We start from the raw sequence: 17289 nt of genomic DNA, 5'->3' as shown, positions 1-17289 counted from the left end.
GCTCCCCATTGGCCAGCGGGGAATTTGGGGGGACTCCCCCTTCGCCCCCCTCCCTTACCACCACCACCCCCACCACCCCCGTGCCGGGGCCGCGCACGCTGTATTGTGCCGGGGGGCGCGCGGGGATGGGGGGGCGGGAGCGCGCGCGGCCGCCGTCGGGGGCGCGCCCAGGGGCTCCCCTTGTGTGTGCGTGTGCGTGCGTGCGGAGCCGGGGCCATGGAGGAACTGAGCAGCGTGGGAGAGCAGGTCTTCGCCGCCGAGTGCATCCTCAGCAAGCGGCTCCGCAAGGTGGGACCCGCCGCGTCCCCCCCTCCCGCCCCGCCGACAACCCCCCCGGCGACCGCTAACACGCCTCTCCCCGTCTCTCTCCGCAGGGCAAGCTGGAGTACCTGGTCAAGTGGCGGGGCTGGTCCTCCAAGTGAGCGGCGCTGCGCGGGGCGGTGCGCGGAGCGGGGCGGTGCGCGGAGCGGGGCGCGGAGCGGGGCGCGGCCGCGGGGGTGCCGCCCGGCCGCCCGGCCGCTTTTGTTCGGGTCGCGCCGCTCCTTTTGTTTACAAATAAGCGCGGCCGCGGCCCGGCCCTCCCCGCCGCCGCGTGGGGCTCCGCTTCCCGCCCCCCAACCCCGAGCCGGGCCGCTCTCCCCCCCCCCCCCCCCCCCCAAGCCCACCAACCCCCCGCGGTGAGCACGCACCGGCCCCACACCCCCCGTCCGCTGAGAGCGGAGCTCCCCCCCTCCCCCGGGATGCTCGGGGATCGCCTCGCCCCGTGGCGTGGCCGCCCCCTCCCCGATCTGCCTCCCCCGGCCCCTTCCCTCCTGCCCACCCCCGCGATGGGGCTGTACTGGCCCCCGACCCGGTCCTCCCGGGGTCCGGCGCCGCGTGCTGGGGCACGAAGGGCCCGTTTGCCCTTGGATGAACTCCCCAGTGCTGGGCCGGTAACAGGGGCGGCGGGGAGCCCCGACCCCCCGCTTTTGCCCAGTCCATGTCTTCCATTGCAGGCACAACAGCTGGGAGCCCGAGGAGAACATCCTTGATCCAAGACTCCTCCTGGCTTTCCAAAAGAAGTGAGCAAACTAAATATTTCTAAGCGAATGATAATGTCAATTAACTTCTAATTGGCTGCGCATGCAGTGGAAGTTGTGGAAACAACAGGCTGAAGCTCGCCGTGCCTTTTGTGGCACAGTCCTTTTGTTCATCTCCCGAAACCACAGCTCAGGTCCACCTAGGACATCTCTCCCCGCGCTGGGTACACACGAAGCCACGCTCAGTCCAGGTTTGCACCGGCTATGCAATGGCAGCGCCCGGCACAGACCTTTGGTTCTCGTTCCCCAAGGGGCGACTGCGGGCCATGGTGGGGTTGGAAGGCACCTGAGGGTACTCCTGGAGGGCACAGCTATGAGAGGGTGGAGGAAGTAACGTGTGGGAGAAAATGGTGTCCTCCGCCAGGGCTACTGCCCAGAGCCGAGCTGGCAACAGCAGTTGTGCTGCAGCGATTACACACCAGGAAATCACGCATGGAGGTAAAAAAGTAGCCAGCTGGCTACAGCAAACACAGCGCTGCCAAATATTTTGGCTCCATATTAATAAAAATCATTAAAGTTTATGATAGGATTTAATTATAACTCGCTTCTGGATCCATTTTTTCAAGAACAGAATCTGGTTAGTGCAGACAGTGCAGCATTTGATTAGCCATATGTATTACTGCTTAGCACTGTCCCTTGTAAATGGAGACCCATAAAATAGTATAGTGACCTGAAAACATTCCCCATGCCATGGCCTCGGGCTCTGCGTGGCTGCCAGCCTGGGCCACCGTGTCCAGGCCAGGAGGTGCAAGAGAGGTGAAACAAGCTCAGTGAAGGAGACAACTTGCTGAGTTTCCAGGGAAAGCATTTGCTTTTCCTCCACACGGAGGCTGTGCCGCTGCCCACCATGAGCAAAGGGGAAGCTCAGCTCTGCAAGGGTGTAACTAAGGTGAGGCTTAGCAGAGACAGGGCAGATGTTTCGCTTTGCTTGATCCTGTTGTACCAGAAAACCTGTAAATCTCACCATGCATTGGAAAAGCCACTGACTGGGGATAGGTAACACTGTGTGGTCCATCACCAGCTGCTAGAAGCTTCTTGCTGGGGGGATGTTATTGTAGCAGACAGATGCTCTCCTGTCACTGCTGGCCTGCCTTGGTTTCCCCGGGCATGAGCAGAGCCGGCAGCTGCTCTCAGGGGCAACACTGCAAAACTCAATGCCTCCCTTTGGAAGGCCTGTGACTGGCACCAGTGGGACCAAGGGGCCAGGACTGGGGTGACCAGCAGAAAGGTCTTGCATGGCAAAGGATTTTGGTTCTGTGAGTGGTTTGGTAAATACATTTCAGCCATCCATACAGTTCAATCCCATGCTGTATGCAAGAGAGTTTCTCTTTCCTTTCACCTCTCTGGCAAATCCAGGTAGATACCTGCTGCTGAGCCAGCCAGGCACCCCGACATCCAGATAGCTGTTCTTGTTCTAAGGCCGCAATTTTTATAACCTTTTCCTCACTTTCTAGTTCTTTTTCTTACATTGCATTGCATTCATGGTTTAAGTCTTCCAGTGACCTGTCGGGGTCCCACAGGGTAAACGGTCCAGGTGCCACGTGGGGAAGGTTTAACTGCAAGAGTCCTTGGGTTTCCATACAGTTCTTGGGGCTTTTTGGCTGCATGTAACAGCATGGGTTCAAGTGATGTGCTCAGAGCCTGTAAGATCATCACATGTTGGTGGGGGTTAAGGACACTGCTGCTCAGGAGCTGGGATGGGAGCTGACCCTTCAGCATCCTGAGCGAGGGAGAGTTTTAATGACAGAAGAAAGGGAGGAACCAGGATGACTTTGCATGCTCTTTTCTTCCCTGCAAACATTGTCCTTAATCGTTTTTTCAGGGAACACGAAAAAGAAGTGCAGAATCGGAAGAGGGGCAAGAGGCCCAGGGGCAGGCCCAGGAAACATGTGGTGAGTTCTGGTTGTGGTGGAAATCACAGCTGTGAAGGGGCTTTGGAAGGCACCAGTGAGTGTCTGCCCACAGCACAGGGTGCTAAGCCTCTGGAGGGGGGTGAGGACGCAGCAATACCCGCAGACCCCGGGTTAGGGGCTTTGAAGATTGCACTGATGGGAAGGTGGATGAGGATGCCTGCAAGGAGGATGTCCCTTCTTCGCTGCTCCTGGCAATGGTGTAGAAGGAGACAGAAGAGTTCCCGGGCATCAGGGTTCTGCTTGGTATTTAAGCCTGCTCAGTTTTGTGCTGTATGCTCCCGAATTCATTTCATGCCAGAGGACGAGCAGATCAGCTAACATGGAGAAAGAACCTGTGTGTGTTTGAGGCACCTGGCCAGGCAACACTGAAGGATTTGCAATGCCCATAATAGATCTTTGGTAACTTTCCCTGTCCCTCTCCATTGCTTTGCAGGAACCAGAGATGCCTGCAAAAACTAAGTCAAGTAGCTCCTCTTCCTCCACATCTTCCTCTTCCTCCTCTTCTGATGAAGAGGATGAAAGTGACCTGGAAGCAAAGAGAGGTCCCCGCAGCAGAGAGACTCACCCGGTACCACAGAAGAAAGCTCAGATCCTGGTGGCAAAGCCTGAAATGAAAGACACTTCCAGGAAGAAGCGTGGGCGGAAACCTCTTCCCCCAGAGCAGAAAGCAGCTCGAAGGACCGTGAACCTGACAAAGGTGCTGAAAACCTCCCGGAAGGAGGTGGGTGGCAGCACCAAGCTGATGGGGAAGCTGCAGCCCCAGCACAGCACGCAGGGCTCAGGCATGGCTGCACTGAAGGACCCGCCAGGCACCTTGGCTGGGCTCAGCTCAGGGGGGTCGTCTGCAGAAAACCTGCCCAACATGACGAAGAGTGGCTCCACGAGCCCAAACCGGGCCATCAGCTGGCAGAGCTCCATTGTGCACTACATGAACAGGATGTCCCAAAGCCAGAACTTGGCAGAGACCTCTCCCCTGGGCAGGCTGGCACTGAAGTCGCAGGCAACCAGTAAGAGTGGCTTAGGGCTGGACTTAAAAATGAGGAACCAGAAAGGATCTGGGGAGCTTGGGCTGAGCATGCAGGGACCCAAGACTGCTAAAGCTCCTAGCAGCGGCGCTGGAGGGGACCAGAAATCGGGGTTTGCTGTGGGAGGCCAGATGTTGCACAACGGCAGCAAGACACCTGCGGGCTCATCTGGGGCCAGTAGCCAGCCGGCTTCCAGCCAGGAGCTGAACCTCCAAGCTCTAAATCTGCAGAGTGTCAAAAATGGGCCAAGTGTGGCCAGCGGGAGCAGCATCCCTCGCCACCTCTGCAGCGGCCTGTCCAAAGGCTCCAGCGGTGGCACAGCAGCAAGCGTGGGTGCCAGCAGCACGAAGGGCAGTGCGGTGGGTGCTGGGTTGAATGCTACCAGCGCCAGTGTGCTCTCAGGGGGGGACAGCAGCAAGAGTGAGAAGCAGGGACACCGGGCAGGTGACAGGGACTTGGCCAAAAGCAGCACAGCTGGCACACAGGAGGGGCACGCAGCCACAGAGAACCACAAGCCCGCTGCCCTTTCCGAAATGAGCACTGGCGACGAGACCAGCTCAGATTCAGACCGGGATTCGGCTTCCTTCCCGGGTGTGAGTCAGAACATGTCTGTCTCCATCCAGACCAGCCAGGACTGGAAACCCACCCGCAGCCTGATTGAGCACGTCTTTGTCACCGACGTCACCGCTAACCTGATCACAGTGACAGTCAAGGAGTCCCCCACCAGCGTTGGGTTTTTCAACCTGCGGCAATACTGAGCCCAGGTGCATGAGAGGAGCGAGAGGGTCCTTCACCCTCTCCCTCAGCTTTGCCCAGCTCTTCATCAGGTTTTTCTTCCTTCAAGTGAACATGGAGACCTTGTGAGACCTACCAGGACTCATGTCTAGAGAGACTTGAGAAAGACGCAGTGAAACCTGCTCAGAACTGCCAGATGGATCCCTCCCAGCTTCTCTCCATCCTTTTCCGGAGCAGTGCCCCGAGCAGAGGTTGCTGGTGCCATTCTCCGGGAGCAGGGGCACTGGTGCTGCTGGGGGTGACAAGCTGGCAAGTTTTGAGCCAGGCTTCACTGTACACGGGTTTCTTTGCTTTACAGCTTGAAACAGCAGATGACAAGGTCTGCAGCTTTCTGGCAGCAGGGACAGGACATGGAGCTGCGATGGGCCAGGCTTATACTTGGGAGAGGAAAAGGAGATCCTTTCCTTTCCTCTAGGCTCACCACGAATCTGTCTGTGAGCCGTGGGGAGTCACAAGTCAATCCAAATGAGACAGCCACTGCTCCCAGCCCTTGGGGGCTGCTGGGGGGTGGCTGTATATGGGGTTTTTTCAGGGTACACTCAGCCCAGCCACCCCTCTGGGCAAGGCCACTTCCAATGATGAAGTCCACGACATTCCTGTTGTGGTTTCCAGCTGATAGGGAAATATTGTTTACATTTTTTTATTAGGGAAAAATCTTTTTCTTTTTTTCTTTTTTTCTTTTTTTCTTTTTTTTTTTGAGGGAGGGGAATAAACCCCGTCTAGGGAAGACTGAATCCTGAATGCCACTGATGAGGTGGGTGTCCAGGGTGCCTCTTTCAGAGCAAGGGACAGCTGGTAGTAGGTACCTCCTTGCTGCCCAGGGAGGGTCCCGCCTTGGGAGCCAGCAGGAGCTGCTGGCTTCTTTGCAGTGACTTGACTTTCAGAAGAAAGCAAAGCCCAAAGTGCTGTGCAGCCCAGGGAGCCCCAGCACTGCTCCTCTGCCTCATCCCAGCATCTTCCCCTCCCATTCACCAGTTGCCAGGCACTTGCAGGGACTGAGCTGGGGAATACTTTTTAAGTCTTGCAGAACATGAGAACCCTTCCAGCAGCAGCTAGGTTGGTAGCTAGCATCTGTGAGGTCGGTGCTGCTGTTCAGCCAAAAAGCAGTGCCAGGGGTGGGTGAGCCCTCCCTGCTGGGAGCCAGGCCAGACCCAACTTTGGATGCTCACTGGGTTTGACTCACTCTGATCATCCACGTTTTTCTGCAGCTGGAGGGCTCAGCAGCTGGTCAAGAACACCTGCATGTGTGGTCTGGAGCAGTGGGAAAGAGGAGAGGAGAGAGAGGATGGTCAGGGCTACACAGGGGCAGTGGGTACCTCAGGCTGCTGTTCCCCGAGAAGCCAGAGGGCCTGCAGCAGCCGTTCCCCTTCATCTTGCCATCCTGTGCCAGCAGCCAGGGTGTTCTTTTTGGCTTGTAATTGCAACCAGTAGTGGCTTTTTTACAGAGGTCTTTTTCCCTGCTGTAGAGTACTCTTACAAGCCAAAATTAGCAGCAGTAGTTCAGGCAGAGTTTAGTAGCATTCAAGGTCATTTTCATTCCATTAATGCTGAACTCCTTTCTCAGAGGAGATGATAAGCCTGCAGCCTGCCAGTGCCTCCAAAGGGCTGTCCTTCGGGTGACTGCTTGGTGTGTGTGTGAACAGGCACCACTTCAGGGGTCACTGCTTGCCAGGCGACTGACTTGGCACCAGGACTGGCATCTTACTTTGCTACAGGCAGGGGCACTTGCAAGTGTCATCACACACATGAGTGTGGAGATAAATGGACCAAACGGGGGGTACAGGTACTTCTGACACCCCCCACCGCGACGCATCAGCCCACTGCAGTCGCATTTGCTGCTGCTGGCTGGCGGCAGTGCAATTCTCAGGTGAAATGAAACGCTGGCGCTGGCTGCAGGTGCTGCCCAGTTCAAGGGATGGATGGTTGTTCTGTGCACTCAGCTGCAGCCTCCACCGGGGCAGGCTCCTCTGCTCCAGAGGTGCTCCCCCTTCACTTTTGTGTTTAATCCCCAGCTGTCCTCTTGGTCATGGCCTTGAGTTTGTTGTGTTACAGAGCTCAGCACAGCATCCTGCGTGAGCCAGCAACGTGCCAGCAAGCTGGAGCGGGTGGAGGCATACCAATGCCTTGCTGCCGGAGCGATGCAGCAGGCGCCTCAGCGCCAGTGCTGCCCCAGTGCAGCCAGGCAGCCTTGAATGCCGGGTGTCGGGCAGCCTGGGGCAGGGGGTTTGCCGGGGACTGGCACAGCCTTGCTCTGCTGCTGCCCGCCCAGCCCTGCAATGTGCTGCACATCGTTCTGCAAGGCAAAGGGCCAAGGGGAGAGGAGGGAGTGTTGTCCGCGCAGAAGGTTCCCAAGGACAGAGTTTCTGTTGAGCTCCACGATGCCAAAATGTCAGTCTGCGCTGTTTACCTTCTAGTCTTTAACTTTGCCAAACGAGCTACCGTTGCTTTGAACAGTCCAAGGAAACGTTGGCCTGTGTCAGCAGAAACGAATGCTCCGGACATGGTCTCTGCTGGGTGTGCTTTTGTGCTGGGGGAATTAGTGTTTTGGGAGAAGAGTCAAGGAATCTGAGCATGGAGGTAATGCTCTTCCCCACACACTGAATGTTTGCTACTTGGCCTTTGCAAATCCAAACCGAATGACAATGTGCCTTTTGGACCGTCCTTATCTCAGCCTTGTCTGTGACACTGGTCCCACAACAGGTTTGTGCCTATGCAAAGCAAGGTGGTCACAGGGTCTTGGAGACAGCCATGATACTGATGGGGAGAGGTGCCCTGGTCCCCAGCGGGACACCCAGCCATCGTTCAGAGCCCTGCTGCAGCACTGAAGGCAGCCAAGGGATGCCCACTGAGGGGGAGCCAGCCTAACAGGGATGCTCTTGCCTAGAGCAATAGGATGTGGGAGACTGGTGTCCCTGAGGGGGAAAAAAGCATCTGAGGATGCTCCAAGAAGCAGTCAGGCACCAAGCATCCACGGGGTGCAGGAGACGAGCTGTGACGGCAGGTGCTGTGTTTCCTGCACGCCAGCCCCAAGACGGCTGCTCCCTCCAGAGCCCCCATCAAAGCTCACATGCATTTCTCCATGCAGGGGCTTCCTCCTGCCTCCTGGCCGGGTGAAGGGCTGCTGGGCCCGGGCTTGTACCCAGGGGAACACGTATCCCAATGGTGACTGGCTTTCCTCTGTCATTCATTCTTCCCAGACATGTCTCCTCCCAGTAGCGGCAGGACTCTACTGTCACCACTTGCTATTGTGCCTTTTGCTCACCAGTTGGTTCGATTCCAAAGGTCTAAGGATGGTGAAAATGATAATTGAGAATTTTTTCTGACCTTCATCTCCTCCAGCGTTCCTTCCCCAGCCCCTTCCTGACCTCATGTTTTGGGATCTCGGCTCTCCCAGCAGTGCTGGGGTGTCTGAGCAAACGGTTCCTGTTGGAGTTTGCCTCTCAAAGGCACATTATGTGAGTGATTTACTGTAATCTTTTGTGGACAGGGGTTGAAAGCCGGTGCAGACCCTGTTTACCAGTCAGTACCATTAGTACTCAAAGTCTACTTTTTTTTTTCTTTTTTTTTTTTTTTTTTTTAGTTTGCTGCTATGGGTTGGAGTGTTCAGCCGTGTGTCAAACAGCCAATTAGTTTGTCACTTGTCATTTTCTAAGGGGTTTCCGATGTGGAAAGTCCTGCAGTATTTGTATATTAAATGGATATTTTCTCCAGGCATAATCTGGTTAAGCATACTTGTTGTTTTCCATTGGACTGGAAGAGGTGGCCAATTCAGCCATCTTCCCTAGAAACTTAGTCTATTTTTATATATATATATTTTGTACCAAAAAAAACTGGAGTTCGTGGAGGGACGGGGATAGTTTAGGGGGTTTGGTTTGCATTGAGTTTCTGGGCTGGGTGTGAAGGGCTCCAGAGCCGGAGAGGTTTTTACTGAAAGAAACTGAGGGATGGGTGAAAATAAACAATTGTTCTTGTAACTTGTGCCAGTCACTGGTCCGATTTGTAATTTGTATGTTTCAATTAAAGAGAGAGCCAAATCGTTCCTGTATGACACTTATAATTGCTTTACACTACAGCTGTTTGTTTGCTTTTATTTTCAGAGAACAAAAGTTGGAGATGTTATTACCCTGGGAAAGCGTAAGGGCTTTGTGGAACAGGACAGGCACCCAGCCCGCCGAGCGACGTGGGGCTGTGGGCACCGCTCCCCCCGGGACTCCCGTCGCCTGCCGGGTACCTCACTTGCCTTCGGTGCAGCGAGTTTTCTAGGGCTGCTGGACACTAACGCTAGTGTGGACCCACGACCTCTAGGCTGCTTTTAATTTATTTGCAGGAAAACACTAGGAGAGGGGTACGGGGGCGGGGGGGGCGGGGCGCGGCCGAGGGGGGAGTGGTGTATGACTTTTCCACTGCTCTTTTTTAGTATATCAATAAATTTTTTTTTTAACTTTCCAGGCTGGTGTGGTCACTGCTCCGGGAGTGGCCCACACACACAGAGAACCCGGGGCAGCCGCTGCTTGTGATACAGCATCCCGCTCCCCCCGGGGGCACCGTGTTGCCCCCTCCCCCCGCCCGGGGCTGCGGGCCCGGGCCGCAGCGGGGCCCCCCGGGCCCGGGCTGGGCGAGGCTGAAGGGGTAGGGGAACCAGCCCCCCCCCCCGCTCCCCCCGAGGCTCCCGGCGGGACGCGACACCCTCCCAGCCCCGGGCCCCGCTCCTACCGGCAGTGCACAGTCCACCAGGCTCCGCTGCGACTGGCGGGGGCGGGGCAGGGTCTCAGGTGTCCCCGCTTAGCGCCAGCCCAGCCCAGGGGCCCCACCCGGCCACCCCCATCAGCGGGACCGGGACCTGCCCAGGGCCGCGCTCGGGCCGGGCCTTCCCTGCGGAGGCTGCGCGGGCGCCGAAGGGCGCGGGCAACGGCGGCTGCCCGGTCCCAGCTGCCGCGGCGGGGCAGGGGGGGCCAAACGCCCTCCCCCCCAGGGCTCCGCCGTCGGGGCTGCCGTCGGCAGGGAGCTGAGCCCCAGGCGGGTGCGCGGAGCCGCCTTGGCACGGGGTAAAGGGGGCGGCTCCTGCAGGCTGCGGCCGGGGGCTTCGCAAGCCGCCCCCCGCCGTCCCCACCCCCTCCCGCCGCGCCCGCCCCGCTGGGGGCCCCGCCGCGGCCCGTGTGAAAGGGCCCCCCCGCCGGGCCGGGGGAGAAAGGCGCCATTGTGCGGCCCTTTCTCCCGCTCCTCCTTGACACTCATTTTCCGCGCCCAGCCGCTGACAGCTCCCATAATGCGGGGGTCCGCGCCTTTCACCCGGCGGAGCAGAAAAAGGAGGTTAATGAGGGCACCGCTTAAAAAAAAAAAAAACAAAAAAAACCCACCAAAACCAACACCCACCCCACCCCCGCTCCCCTCCGCCTGCAGATTTGAATACAAAGGCCGGGCTGGCCGGGCAGGGGCGGCCGCCGGGCCCCGACCCGCACCCCCGCTGTACTGCCCGCCCCGTCGGATGGGCGGAGCGCCCGGCCCGGTAATCGGCTCCCTTCCCTCGCGGCAGTCCCGGGGCTGCTCCTCGAAGCGGATCCGTACACAGTACCCACCGCCAACCGGTCCAGGCACCGCAGGAACCCCCGGGGGAGGGGGGCGGCCTAGCAGCACCTGTGCCCCATCCCATCGCCCCTAGCCCCAGCTCCCGGCCCGCCTGTGTGGAGCGGGGACCCGGGGCCGCCTGCCCTGCCGGGGCCCCGCTGCCCACCCCATGATGCTCCCAGGCTCCCCCCAGCCCTGCATCACCCCAGGGCTACAAACAGAAAGCAGACACGTTTCTATTTACAAAGTATATATTTAAACTCACATAAAAAGCAGGTCTCATATCGACATTCACAGCTGGCAGAAGACACGTAGTTTAAGCTTCACTTCTGAGACTGAGATGTAGCCAAATTGGTTTTGTACAAGTCTTAATTTAAATAATTCACACACACAGCCCCCCACGCACACACACTCAGTATATATGTCACTATATACATACACACATATACACCCACATGTATGTTTTGCTCCATATACATGTGTGTCAGGACGCACACATATACACATGGCTGGAGCGAAGCACACTAAATTCCAACCGCATCCCGGCAGGGCAGGAGCACGGCTCCGGGCTCTTTTGGAAAGGGAAGCATCCTCCAGCCTTGGCACAGCCGCAGTGGGAGGACGGGCAGCTCAATCCCATCATCGTCCCTCTGACGACACACATCCCACATCGGCTGCCCCTGGCACTGGCACCAGCACATTGGTTCTTCATACAAACCAAGTTAAAAATCTCAATTATACAAAATACGCCTAAAAAAAAAAAAAAAAAAAAAAAAAAACCAAACAAACCCACCCCAAAACTCACAGACATGGCTCCCCCTGTACAGTCAACACAGCATCCTCCTGCTAGGCCACCTGACAGAAGGTCCCAAAAGGACAGGGAAGGGGGCCAAGTGAGGATGCAGCTCAACCCAACAGCAGGAGGCTGCTCCTTGCCCCAGCCCTTTTCCCCATCCCTCAGGCTCCCTGTGCTGCCACCCCCCCATGCAGCCCCCCACACCAGGGGCCATCAGGAGCTTGCCTGGGCCAGCCATCAAGGAGGGCCAAAAGTGACCCAGCCCTCAGGTGCTGCCAGACAACCTAGTGCTTTCCAACTCCCAGAGATGCTCACCAACATGTTGGGACAGGGGCACCTGCCCCACCTCAACCAACATCACAACACAGGCAAAGGTCCCGCTCCCCACCCAGGTCAGATCATGGACAAGCTGGGGAACAGGAGCAAGCAGAGCAGAGGGCTGCAGCCCCCACACCTCCCCCGCAGCCACCCAGGACTGCTGCACTTGGTTCAGAGCCATGAAACCCCATGGCTGTGCCCTGTCCCAGCCCAGGGAGGAAAAACGGCGGGGTCCTACAGAGCCAGGAGAAATAACACAGGCAAACAAACCACAAAAAGCCACCCGAGTCAGCAGGGCTGCTCCTGCATGGGAATATTTTGCCTCTTGGCTATTGTTTAACTAGCGTAAGAAAAGGGAAATATTTATTGTCTTTGAATGCATAAAGGTGGCTCTGGGATTTGTCAGAGATGTGGATATTACAAAACACTATCTGGAGTCTTCCAACAGTCTGAAGTGAACTGTGTTCAGAAAAAAAAAGTAATAACATTTCACTTTCTATAGCAGTATAAAGCATCTAAATATGGGCAGTGACATGCTACCCTCCCAAACCTCTCTGGCATTTCAGGAATGTAAACAGAGCCGGGGGGGGGGGGGGGGGGGGGTTTTTTTTTGTAGGTGGGTGGGGGAACAGAATCAAGCAACCAGACAAAATGAAAACAGATTCTCAGCTCAGTCCCATCTCCCACAACTGCTACGACAACTCTATTAAAGTGCATTTCAGTATCACCCCTCTCAGGAACCTTACACACACAAACCTCCTCTTCCTTTGCAAGAAAAGGTAATTCAAGTTAATACTCTGCTAGAACAGTTTTAGCCTTTTTATGGATTTCTGCTTTTCCCCGCCCCAACATAGCAACATATTTTTTGTTAGACTGGAAACACCCCCTCCCCAACAATACTGTAAATTCAAGTGCTTACTTCAACTGTCAAGGGCAACAGTTCTGGATACAGCACACTTGATTGTACAAGCAACACCTTATATCACAATCAAGAAATCAGGGCACTCTGCCCTCTGAGGGAGTAACACCTCCCCCTCCACCATCCATAGCATCATATGAAAAATAATAGTTAAAAAAACCCAGAACATAATTAGCTATGAACATTGTTATGTACACCGGCTCCTGCAACAGATGCATGAACTCCCGTTAGTTCTCAGTTTTATTGTCCTTTCTAAGAGCAACTGAGCAGTCACTGTTGTCTCCATTTAAATAAAACAACTCAGAGTTGAAATATATATATAGATATATATAAGCATTTTTTTCTTAAATAACATATTTACATCTAATAGAAAATATAACTCTAGAGATAATCTTTCCAACGAAATGTAAGACGTGGAAAAAAAAAAAAGAATGAGTTAATGAATTTAGGACAGTTTCTAAATCCTCTCCAGTACAAAAAAAAAAAAAAAAAATACACAAAAAAACAAACATCAAAACAAAGAAAAAAGAAAAAAAGGAAAAAAATAAAAAAAGGTCCACCAAGCTCTAACCAAGCTTTTGTCTGGATCTGACCAAAGAAAACCCCAGCACCACCTCCAACAAACTCATCGCTTCTCTTTAAAGAATCCTTGGTCCGTGCTGCTCTCCTTGATGGTGACGGTCAAAAAGTTAGAGGTCACATCAGTTACCACCACCTTCTCCAGGTTGTTGAGAGAGGGGCTCCAGGACTCTTCCTCAGGGTCCCCAAGGATCCTGGAGACAGGGATCCTGGCAATGAGGGAGGGCCGCCCCGCCTGGCCCCCCATGCCGTCGCGGTACAGGCTGCCCATGGTACCCGGGCTCACCGCACCGTGCAGGAGCTTGGGCCCACCGGGGTCCAGCCCCCCTTGCCCCTTGGGGTCCAGAAAGTCTGCCCGGTGCTTGGCCAGCCGGGGAGGGTAGGTCTCGGCAGCTCCCAGTTTGGCACCCACCTCAGCTCGGTTGGGGCCAGGCAGGGTGCCAGGGAGGTCGGGGTCCGGCCGCCTGGCCAGCTGGATGACACTGTGTCCCGAGCCGAACTTGGCCGCCCCTGCTGCCATCTCCTCCATCTTCCTGACCTTCAGGTAGTCCCCCACCTTGTCCCCCGGGTCCCCCAGTTTCCTCTTGGAGGCATCCAGAGTCTCTGCTAGGTCCTTGTACAGCTCCTTCCTGGGCTTCGGGCCTCTCTTTTTGGGGGTCTCCCCAGGTTTCTCCTCCACACGGATCACCCGGTCCCGGATGCTGTCTCCCTTGGGGGTGCTGGTGCTGGAGCTGCCCTGGGGAGCCAGGGCTATGTTTCTCAGTCCTTCCCTAGCCCGGGACGTGGAGCCCAGCTCCTGAGGGGACCTGCCGGGATATGGCACCCGGATCCCCCTGGAAGAGTCACTGCGGAATTCATAGGTTTTGGCTTTTGCTTTTGCCTGGGCCTGCAAAGAAGAGAAATCAACCAGTGACTTTATTATCCTGCCATCCAGTTGCATAATTACAACTTACAAGACAAGAGGCCACCTTTGCAAGGAACATCCTCCACAGCAGCCAGAGATGGACCCCCGCTCCCTGCTGTGGCACGCAGCCCTGGCCAGCATCGGCACACGTGGGGCCTCCTTACCTTTAGCAGGAAGGTTTTGGGCTTGGGGCCTCGCTTTTTGGGCCCATATAGCTCCATTTCTCGCTCCCTAGAGGTGTTAAAAAAACCAAAGCTTCAATTCAGCATAGCTACAAGACAGCAACATATTTACAAGCTCAAGAGCTACAGCTAGCAAAGGCCTTGTACCTTTCCTCAAAGGCTGCGAGCAGCCGGGCATCCAGGATGTTTTCCTCGGGTTCCCAAGTGCTGTACCTGGGGAGGGGGGGCACAGAGAGAGGGGACAGCATGAGGAGCCAGAAACGGAAAAAAGCAAATCAATTGAAAAATATGGGGCATAAAAGGAAGGGACCCAAGTTTCCTCTCTACTACAAAGGGAGAGGGGGGCTGCAGTGAGCCACCTCCTCACGGCTCCCCAGCTGCAGAACCCTACGGACAAACGGCCGACTTACTTCTGAGACCAGCCCTTCCATTTTACAAGATACTCCATGCGCCCCTGCAGATGCAAAGAGAAAAATAAATATGCATGGAGGGAAACCGCGATAAACGCCCGCAACAAAGCTACACCGCGCAATTCCACGCATGCAACAAACACGCGCCCGCGGCGCGTCTCGAAAACGCGCGGGGGGGGGAGGAGGGGGCGAGATGCAACAAAAAAAAAATTAATAAAAATTATTTAAAAAATATATAAAGAGGGGCCGCGCAGGCTGCAACGGCGGAGCACGCCCGCCCCGCCGGCGGGGAGCGCCCGGGCATGCGGCGGGGAGAAAGAGCCGCCCCCAGCGGGCGCCCAGCCGCAACCGGGCCGGGGCCGGCGGGGCCGCGGCGGCGGCGGCGGGGCCCGGGGGAGGTGGGGGGGTGCGCGGGGCCGGGGGGGCGGAGGCGAGGGGGGAGCCACTTACTTTGCGGATGCGGCGCTTAAGCAGGGCCTCGGCCGCGAAGACGCGCTCCCCGACGGCCGAGAGCTCCATGTTTACGCGGCCGCTCGCAGCACACAGGCAGCCGCCAGCGCAGCCCAGACCATAATACTCCGCCCGCTGACGTCAGCGCCGCGGCCCCCCCCGCACTTGTTGCTGGCGGAGCCGGGTGGAATATTCCGCCCGCGCCGCATTGGCCCGCGCCGCCGCCCCGCCCCCCGACGTGCGCCGCGTCCCGATGAGCGCGGGGCGGGGCCGGCGGCGGGGGCGCGAGGCGCCCCGCCCCGCCCCGCCCCGAGCTGCGGCGGGAGAAGGGGGGGCCGTCCCCGGAGGAGGCGGCGGGGCGCGAGCTTTAGGGGGGACGAGGGAGCGAAGCACAAAGGCGCCCCGGGAGCGCGGGGAGGCACGGCCGCCGCCGCCGCCCGCAGCCACCGGGACAGGGAGGGACGGGACTGCTGCCAGCACCTGGACGGGGCGGACCGGGAGGTTGCGGTCGTTCCCCTCGCCGGGGATCTGCGGCCCGGCCCGGCGGCCGGTGACGGGACAAAGGGAACGGTGTCAGAGGCGGGAACGGGAAGGGAACAAACCGCTCTGCCCCGGCGTCCGCGGTGGTGCGGAGCCGCCCACGGAGACACGCGTCCCCGCGGGCCGCTCAGCGCCGTTGGTCCCGCGGGAGAGCGGATCCTGCCCGGCGGCGAGGGACCCCCCAGCTCTGCTCCCTGGGAGGCGGAGGGGTGGCCATGGGGCCAGTGGGGAGGCCCCACGCGCAATTTGGAGCCGCATGTCCCCACGCGCTTTCTCTCAGCCAAGCGGCGTGGGAGCGCGGGTGGCACAGCGGGACCGGGACCCCTTCCGGACCCCCTCCCCGGTTCTGCCGCCCTCCCCGCCGCACCGCGGCCCGCCCGGGACGTGTCACCTTCTTCCGCCGCGAGCCAGTCCCCGAGGTGGCCACGGGACATCGAGACACGCGCGTCGGGGACTGGAGGTCCCAAGAAACCGGTCGCCCGCCCGAAGCCGCGTAGGGTCCCGAACCGCCCTCCCCCCGGCGCCGTTGGGGGGAGGCTCCGGAGGGGCCCGGCAGCGCTTCAGCCCCGTCCAGTCAGTGAAGCCATTCCCGCGTCCGGGGGCAGCGACGCCGCCCGGGGCTTCCTCGCGAGTGGGAGCCGCAGCACCGCGACCCGGTGCTGGGTGGGCTTCTGCGGCTCCGTCCACGCGAGGTGAGGCCAGGCGAGGCCTCTCGTGGACCCGCCGCCCCCCACCTCCAGCCCTCCTCTGTACGGAGCTCGAAGCCGAGGCCGAGCGGCCGCCGCGCCCACGCGTGGAAGACTCCACGGTGGGCGTGGTCCCGGGGATGCGGCTGCGCGTGCTCCCCGGTGAACGAGACCGCGGCTGCCTCCTCACGGACGCTGGCCTGGCTGCGGTTTGCCGCCGTGGGGGCGGTGGGTCACCTGTGGCAGGGGCCGCGAGGCCCGCGCGGCTTTGGACCATCTCCCCCCTGCGCCTGCTCTGTGCAGGGGTTACGGGGCGCTTCCCTTCTCCCGGCCCGGGACAGCGCCCGGGGGCAGCCACCGGCCCCGGGGTACGCCGGGACCGGCAGCGGGGGCCGGGGGACACCGGCGTCCTCCCGGTCCCGGGACCCGTTGTCTCCCGGGGCTCCTGCCTGCCGCCGCGGAGCCCTGCCCAGTGCCGCCGCTCGGCGGGGGGACCTCCGACGGCGGCCACGGGGAAAACAGGTCCCCTGCGGTGGGGGGGGACACGGGTGGGGACCCTGGGGCCCCACGGGGGACTCTCGGGGTGCGTGGGTCGGGTTTCCGCGGGCAGAGCCCCTCCTCCTGCCGCCGCTGGCCGAGGTGGAACCGCGCTCACGGGAGGAGGTGGCGGATTCCCACCCCGCGGCTCCCTTGGGCTGCCAGCTCCACGCCGCCAACTCCGCGAGAGCCACCGCACCACGCGTGTTTGCTGCGGCGTGCCCGGCGCGGCGCCGGCATGGAGGGGCCGGGCGGGAGGAGCGCACCCCCCGCGCCCTCCCGGCCCGCGGCGAGCGGCGTCCTGGGGAGATTTTCGTTAATATCGAATTAATCGTTGTTAATTAATGCAGGTCGCGGGGCGGCTCGTGAACTGGCGTGGACGCAGCGGCTCGGATCCCGCTTCCGGGAAGGTGCCGCTCAAAAGGGAGACCCGGGGGCAGGGGCACAAGTCCCGGCCGGGAGGGGCGCGGGGCTGGGCGTGGGGGTGTGCGGATCGTCCACCCGGGCCCGACGGTACCGGCGCCGCCGCTTCGTCTGCTGCTCGAGGCTCCCGGGGTAGCGTCCGCGGCAGCGTAGCGGCGTCCATTCCCG

The 17289-nt window shown here is 58.9% G+C and overlaps 2 protein-coding genes across 4 annotated transcripts; one reads left to right on the top strand and one right to left on the bottom strand.

Moving 5' to 3' along the window:
• Positions 1 to 96: 96 nt before the first annotated feature.
• CBX2 (chromobox 2) lies at positions 97 to 8850 on the top strand. Of its 2 annotated transcripts, none has more exons than XM_080381345.1 (5): positions 97 to 288; positions 375 to 418; positions 996 to 1061; positions 2902 to 2971; positions 3426 to 8850. In XM_080381345.1, exons 1-5 carry the CDS (start codon positions 217 to 219, stop codon positions 4773 to 4775), a joined length of 1602 nt encoding a protein of 533 aa, XP_080237471.1. In that variant the 5' UTR covers positions 97 to 216; the 3' UTR covers positions 4776 to 8850. The 2 variants fall into 2 exon arrangements, with proteins under 2 accessions (XP_080237471.1, XP_080237472.1); XM_080381346.1 differs by having other exon boundaries at positions 2902 to 3026; positions 3433 to 8850.
• Positions 8851 to 12295: 3445 nt separating this feature from the next.
• On the bottom strand, positions 12296 to 15091 carry CBX8 (chromobox 8). Of its 2 annotated transcripts, none has more exons than XM_080398737.1 (5): positions 14936 to 15091; positions 14486 to 14529; positions 14223 to 14288; positions 14058 to 14148; positions 12296 to 13875 (listed from the first exon to the last, which is right to left on the bottom strand). In XM_080398737.1, exons 1-5 carry the CDS (start codon positions 15002 to 15004, stop codon positions 13036 to 13038), a joined length of 1110 nt encoding a protein of 369 aa, XP_080254863.1. In that variant the 5' UTR covers positions 15005 to 15091; the 3' UTR covers positions 12296 to 13035. The 2 variants fall into 2 exon arrangements, with proteins under 2 accessions (XP_080254863.1, XP_080254864.1); XM_080398738.1 differs by having other exon boundaries at positions 14058 to 14124.
• Between the last annotated feature and the right edge of the window lie 2198 nt (positions 15092 to 17289).

Source organism: Falco punctatus (genome assembly GCF_963210335.1).
Source record: "Falco punctatus genome assembly, chromosome: 1".
In the NCBI taxonomy this organism is placed as follows: Eukaryota; Metazoa; Chordata; class Aves; order Falconiformes; family Falconidae; genus Falco; species Falco punctatus.
This window is presented reverse-complemented; position numbering and strand designations above follow the sequence as displayed.